General features: G+C 31.9%; 1 protein-coding gene across 1 annotated transcript; it reads left to right on the forward strand.

The window, feature by feature from the left end:
- Positions 1-5,102: 5,102 nt before the first annotated feature.
- Positions 5,103-7,485, forward strand: LOC146724164 (uncharacterized). Its single transcript, XM_085480375.1, has 2 exons — positions 5,103-6,964; positions 7,318-7,485. Exon 1 carries the CDS (start codon positions 5,214-5,216, stop codon positions 6,960-6,962), a length of 1,749 nt encoding a protein of 582 aa, XP_085336501.1. The 5' UTR covers positions 5,103-5,213; the 3' UTR covers positions 6,963-6,964; positions 7,318-7,485.
- The last annotated feature ends 498 nt before the right edge of the window (positions 7,486-7,983 follow it).

Raw genomic sequence — 7,983 nt, forward strand, 5'->3', positions numbered from 1 at the left:
ATTGTCCGCTGAAACTGATTAGATTTTGTGTTAATTTTTTTGTGCGTTTAATTGTTAAGTATTGTACATTATGTTTCCGTAAAGATTCGTATATTAAAAGTTTCTTTTATACTAAAAGTGACTCATCCTTTTTTTTTGGTGTCGTTCGATTCCTCTCACGCAGCGCGTTCGCGAACACAATATTTTTAAACATAATTAATTGTAACAATAATTTTTGGTATCACCAGTCTAGGTTTCATCACAGTAATAATTTAAAATATGATATTTAGTATTAAGGCAGAAAATCTATAACTTGGTAAAAATAATCTTATTTATTTTATGATCTCCTTCGACAGTGCACTGCTGATTTCACTAAAACATCTGATAGCTATTACATTGACTTTGCAACCATATTTTCTAATTGTATTCCGATTAACTTTTTCACAATTATTTTTACTAATCAGTGTAATTTCTGTAACATGTAATGTTACGAAAATTGTATGTTACTTTGCACTTATTATTATATTAATTTTATAAATATAATTAACTTTTTTATAATTTTTATTATTATTAGCACAAAATACATATTTATAAATATATAATTTTAATATTGATTGATATAATATAAAAAACACTGATGTATACCTTAATTATATATATTATATTAAATAATGCAGAACATTACACAAAACATTTTAAAACTATTATAGTTATATATAATGAATATTTCAGATTTTGATACGATAATGAATAAAATAGACAAAAATATAAAATAATATCAATTGTGTGTATTTGTGTGTAAAATGAAGACGAGTAATAAGTCATAATGAGTCAATGATCGATATTTATCAATTTGTTGCATATTGAATATCATCCAACTATCCTCTTGAAAAATTAATAGTTTTGATTTTCTGCTTGAATTTGCGGATACCATGGAATATAAAAAAATCGTAAAAATCGGGATATGTTTCTGTAATATAAGTAATAGGTAAGCAATCAATCTCTACATCTAATTCATTAATATTTTCTATGGACCATCGGAAAAATGTTTCGTACACCAGATGACTATAATCTCGTATTATTTTTATAAGAGGACTACGAGTTAAGAATGCGAGTTAGGCAAGAAGGAGCCACAGGAAACATACATATTTCACAAGAAACATACGTGAAAAACATTATTGAAAAATTTGGTATGTCCTGTGCAAACCCAGTTTCAACACCCATGGAAGCTGGCATAAAGTTATCACGCGAAGATGAAGCATCATCAAAGGAAGAGAAAGATGAGATGAGAAAAATACCCTACCGGGAACTCGTAGGAAGCCTAATTTATATAGCAAATACCACAAGACCAGATCTTGCGTTTACAGCAAGCACCTTGAGCCGTTTCAATGCAAACCCCGGAAGAAAGCATTGGATAGCAGCGAAGCACGCACTAAGATATTTAATAGGCACATCAAGTCTTGGAATAAATTACAGAAAATCAAGGAAACCACTTCACGCTTATGTCGACTCCGATTGGGGAGGAAACCTTGACAATCGACATTATTGTACTTGATTTGTCCTACTGTTAGCGGAAGGCCCCATCAATTGGAAATGCAAACAGCAAAAATCAGTCGCTCTATCAACTATGGAGGCGGAATATATGGCGCTTTCTGAAGTAGTAAAGGAAGTAATAAGTAGTCGACGACTTTTAACTCATATGAAAGATAGTACCCATATGGACAAGCCAACCAGCATAAATTGTGACAACCAAAGCGCTATAAAATTCAACAAGGATAATATATATCAGAGAAGTAAACATGTGGACATCCGATTCCATTTTACAAGGGAAGCTCAAGAAGCAAAGGAGATCTTCGTGCAATACATTCCAACTGATGATAACCCTGCGGACTTGTTCATGAAACCATTGTTGAAAAACAAAATGTCAAAGTGCAAAGACATTATTAATCTAAATTAAATATATAATTTTGTTTTATTTTTTTTGAGTGTGTACTGATAGGGGGAGTGTTAGATATATATTTATGTCTAGGTTATTTTCTATTAAGTTAGATCACTACACACTATACAATTTATTACTATTCAGTTAGTATATTTGTTTACTTTATGTTGGTATTTTTATTTTGGTAATTCTCTGGCCGTTAGGTTTGCACGCCTGCTTCTCTACGCGGTAATCGAGCCTGAGATATATATACTTACTTCCTCCTCTTCTTCTTTGTTCTTTGTCGTATAGTTCGATAATACAACGTGTATTAAAAGTACAAGACTTAAACATTATTATCCTGTTTCCCGACAAAAACTTAACAACTAATTGCCATAAAATTTAAACTGAAATTCTGAAATCAACGAGATGTGGAGTGTCGTGGAGAAAGCTCTTCAAAAATTTTTATGTAAACATAATCACATTAACCATAATGATAGATACATTTTAAATTGTTTCTCTAATTGCAAAAAATTTCTGCGTGAGAATGACGATCTATTGGTCACGAGAGCTGATAAAGAACAAGTTACTGTGATTATGGATAAAACTGACTATATTGAGAAAATGAACGTGTTACTTAGCGATGAGTCCACGTACAAAACACTGAAAAAAGATCCGACTAAACAAATTAACAATAAGATTAACTCTCTCGTTAAATCGTGGCGTGACAATGATTTAATCGACGAGTCGACGTACAAATTTTTAAGAAACACAAGTGGAGATCTTCGACGTTGTTACGAGCTTCCGAAAATGCGAAGAACTAAATTTCCTCTAAGAATTATTATCTCAACTTTAGGCAATCCTCTATATAATTTGGCTGATTACATACATGGCATTCTGGTCAAATCAACACAGAAATCAAAATCACACATTAGAGATGAAAAAACGTTGGACGGAAATAACCAGTAATACTAAATTTAACTTACAATAATTTTTATATGCAATTAGAGTAATCTTAGAATCAACAAGTTTTAAATTCAATGACAAGTTTTATGAACAAGTTTTTGGCAGCCCGATTAGATGGGATCTCTGTTTTCTCCGATTTTGGCGGATTTAGCACTTGATGACTTAGAATCCTAAACATGTTGGATTTCACAATTCCTCTATATTATAGATATGTAGACGACATCATTGCTATTATTCCGGAAGACAAGATTGAACAGGTTTTCACGAGTTTCAATAATTACCACACTCGTTTAAATTTCACACACGAACTAGAAAACAATGGGTCATTTTTTTCTACATAGTGACGATAAATTATAAACATAATGATTATTTTGATTAATATTCCAGTATTACCTTCAGTCATATATATGAATTAACGAGAATTCATGTAAATTTTTTAAGATGTAAACGTCTCTAGTTTTACATTTAATATTGTTTAGAACTATTTAATTTATTTTTTCATTATCTTTGTTTTTCTGACACAGTTGATATGTGACACTATTTTTAAATGTGTTCTGAGTTCTGAGTTCTAAAACTAATTTATTCATAATTTCATAATCTAAATAAACAGAACTTATATATTATAATTAATATGTATTTCTTTAAAAGTTTACGTATAATATAAATTTCAAAAATTGTATACAAAAGATATTTTAATAAATATGTAGGTACTTTATGCAGAAATAATAATTTTCTCCAACAAGTTATTTTTAGTATAATTGCAATATAATTATATAAACAATTATTAAATATTTAAAAAAATAAAGAAAGTACGGCACTATATTAAAGCCATTATTGGCATTGAATATGGGCATAATAAATTAACTAACCATTAATGGCTGAACATTGTTCACCATGTTTGGCCGCGTATAATTATCCTTTATCGGACCGAAGTTATCATTCCATAATATTCCCATTGATAGGCCAGTTATGATTGCTATTACCGCGCTAATATAAGTAACCTGGTAACCAATTTTGGGTACTAGGCCAATTGTAAAATGCTATAATGTACATATAATAGATAAACTCTAATAGTTAACCAATTAATGAAAGGTGAATATCCAAATAGGATATTATAAATGTAAATTATTTTATATTTAATTAGAATATTGTGTTATTATATAATTAACGATAGGTTAACGCCCGAAATTTAATGATATAAATATATATTATATTCTATTTAGGTAAATTTTATTTGGAATTTTGAATTAATATTTTAAAACCAGAGGTGAATATCTATAAATATAGATAGTCTAAATATATTATTAGGCGATTGTCTAAATATAGATAGTCTAAATATATTATTATTTAATGTAGCATATTGTAAATAACGGATAACGACAACGTCGACAATTTATGCATGTCTAAATATTATTGTTATAATAAATGCATATGAGTGAGTTGGATGAATGAAAAAGAAGTTAAATAAAGTAAAATGAGAACCCCTCAGGAGTGTTATTGAGTTACGGCGAAATAAATCTTTGATAGAATATGCGAGCATAAATAAACCCATTAGTCAATTAGAATTTACGTAACAGAAAGTGATTTTTATATCGCCCATATCAAGAATATGTGTCACTAAAAGGAGGAAAAATTAAAAATATATATTTTATATATTAATATAATAGTATATTAGCTAACAAGTGCGGGGGATCGTAAATCGGCCGAGAGTGCGGAAGTTTGACGCACGAGGCGAAGCCGAGTGTGACAATCCACATGATCAGCCGATTTACGACCCGCACATGTTGGCTACGATATTTTGTGTGACCGGTGCGTGGAAAGAGCCCTTTCTAAAATCCCATCAAAGGGCGACTTTCCGCGCGTCGGTTGCACAATAACTTTTTTTCTTTCTAACTCTCTTTTTGCTGTCACTATCGTAATCAATCTTAAGGGGTTAGGCCACTGTAGAAATTTCAAAAAATCGTTTTTTTTTTTTTTGCTTAAATGATGCTTTAAGATCTTAGAAATAAGAAAAAAAAAAGGTTTTATAACAGATACAAATTCCTAAGTGTCATTTTTGGAAGTTCAAAGCATCTTACCTTTCGGTAAGATTTGAAGCGCTTGCGAAGGGATCCTTCTGAGAATAATAAACGGATTAGTTACGCACAGTTCAGCTTGAGTAAGATTTTCTTAGGTTCCTAGTGAACGTGTAGATGGCATTAGTAATATAATAGAGCAAATGTGTTAGTATAGGGTCAGTACAGCCGTTGGAACGATACAGTGTACACGACATTTTTATCTCTCTTACATTTTCGGATACAAAATCTGTATATCGATTATACGCTTGATAAAATTAGTGATTGCTGGTACAATGAGTGGAAGAGTACCACAGAGTCGTAAAAGTACGAGAGGTAGTAAGAGCTATGAGTATAGATCGAAGATATCAGGCAAGAGACCGTTGAATCGATTTGAAATGGAGGCTCCGCCTCCAGAGAGCGTCGGTACTTCTGCTAAGAAACTGAGGAGATCTGAAGAGTCATATAACGAAATTAAAGTGAATGAAACTTTTGGCTACCGTTTACTAAATTTTATTGCGGTTTTTACTGCACTTTCGGAATCTGTTGTGTGTAAAACGTGCCATTCTAAAGTGACATTTAGCGAAAGCAGCAAACGAGGCTTGGGATTCAAAATCGTTCTTTCTTGTGAGAACTGCGACGACATTTTCATTCCGAATTGTCCTTTTATTGATAATGCATTTGAAATAAATCGTAGAATGATTTTTGCTATGCGATTATTGGGTATTGGTCTTCATGGAATAGAAAAGTTTTGCGCCTTCATGGATCTTCCTCGACCAATTTTTCATTCATTTTACGATAAACTCACGCGCACAATTTTACACGCAACTGAAACAGTTGCTAAAAAAAGTATGCTTATGGCAGCTCAAGAAGAAAAGGCTTTGTCTCTAGAAAAAGGTCAAACAGATGGTTTAACAGTGTCAGGCGATGGATCGTGGAGAAAACGTGGCTTTTCATCACTGTTCGGATTGGTAACATTAATTGGATGGTTCTCTGGAAAAATAATTGACATTGTTGTGAAGTCTAAGTATTGTAAAACTTGTGAGTTTTGGGAAAAAAAAGTTGACACTACAGAATACGAAGAATGGAAAACATCACACGCCAACGAATGTCAAGCGAATCACGAGGGATCAGCCGGCAAAATGGAAGTCGACGCAGTCATAGAAATGTTCCAACGCTCAGAACAATTGCATCAGGTGAAATACGTAAATTACATTGGAGATGGAGATTCCAAAACTTTTAAGGGTCTTTTGGAATCACAACAAGTAGAAAATTCATCAGTAAAGAAAAAGGAATGTATTGATCATGTTCAAAAACGAATGGGTACTCGCCTTCGCAAGTTGAAGAATGCCATGAAAGGACTTGGAGGAAAAGGCAAATTGACTGCTAAACTTATAGATGAATTGTCTGTTTATTTCGGATTAGCTATCCGTCGTAATCATAATTCAATTGAAAATATGAGGCGAGAGATCTGGGCGACCCTTTATCATAAATTATCCACAGACGAAAAGCCACAGCACGATAAATGCCCGCCCGGTAAAGATTCGTGGTGCAAGTGGCAACTGGCGAAAGCCACTAATAAATTAGCTGAATTTAAGCATAAGCCAGCTCTTCCTCAAATGGTTTTTGATGCTATTAAGCCAATCTATGAAGAATTAAGTAGTGACGATCTTCTTAAACGTTGTTTAGGTGGCTACACCCAAAACAGTAACGAAAGTTACAACGCTTTGATTTGGTCAATGGCTCCAAAATCAGTTTCCAGCGGCAAAATTATTATCGATACAGCAAGTAATATTGCTGTTTGTACATACAATGATGGATATTCCAACCTTATGAAGATTATGGGAGAATTAAGCATAACAATTGGACCGAACTGCTACAATTATTGCCTCGAGACTGACGCGCGACGCATCAAACTTTCGGAGCGCTCGTTGACAGATGCTGCAAAAGAGGCTCGATCATCACTAAAATCGACCAAGAAGGACCAGGAGGAGAAGAACATTAATGAGGAAGGTCAATTATATGGTGCAGGCATCGCAGATTAAAGGTAAACGAAAAATTTCTATCGCTGATTGTTACATAAAACTTTAAACGCGTTTTTCTCGAAATCACTTTTTTCAAACTGGGCGACCTCATAACTCCCACAAATCTTGACCGATTTACTTCAAATTTAAACTGTAGCTTCTAAGATACATTTGTCAGCGAACTACGTACGGATTTTACGTTTCGTTGTAAACTTTTTTTTTTACAAACAATTTTGTGCAAAATTTTTCGTCAAAAAATGAAACTTTTTCTTCAAACTTGTGTCATTTTTACAAAAACAATTATTTTTTAATTTCCGTACGTAGTTCGCTAGCTAATGATATAAAGAATTAAAAAAAATTTGGTTTTTTGTTCTAGAGCAAAAATTGGAGCAGCTAGTAGGTCGCCCGTAAGGCACTGTCCGAAACGAGTGGTCATCGTTGCAGAGCTCTGTCACCGCCATTTTGTAAAAAAAAAATGCAAAAAAATTTTTTTTATATATTTCGAAGTATGTAAGATTAAGTACTTAAAAAGGATTTTCTATCACTGTTTTTGTTTTATAGTAAAAAATTATCAAAAATAGGCCTTTTTTGGGCGCTCTACAGTGGCCTAACCCCTTAAAAGGATTATAATATTTTATACAAAAATTAATATTATAACATTACTATTCTTATTGCTCATAACACAATATTTCTTTTTAATTATATTTTTCAATAAAAACTTTTATTACCCTGAATAATATTTTAGAAGTAGTTTCTTCTTACTTGAAATATTTTCTTATATCTAGAGAGACATGCTAAAGTCATTATATATTATATCTATCTTCACAAAAATTCTATCAATAAACGTAAAATAACTTGATACTTTTGACAAATGTAATATATCGAGTACAGTATACCTAAAAGTTACCACAATCAAATAAATCAGTATAATTTTCTTATACAATACACATTTAAAATAATCAAAGGAATAAAAAAATATCCAAAAAAATAAACAAATTTTAGAGACTTTGGACGGTATAAGTCCAAACTTAACATTTTTTTC

This window comes from Nylanderia fulva, unplaced genomic scaffold (genome assembly GCF_048542155.1).
Source record: "Nylanderia fulva isolate GAGA-0341 unplaced genomic scaffold, ASM4854215v1 Scaffold1456, whole genome shotgun sequence".
NCBI classification, from domain to species: domain Eukaryota; kingdom Metazoa; phylum Arthropoda; class Insecta; order Hymenoptera; family Formicidae; genus Nylanderia; species Nylanderia fulva.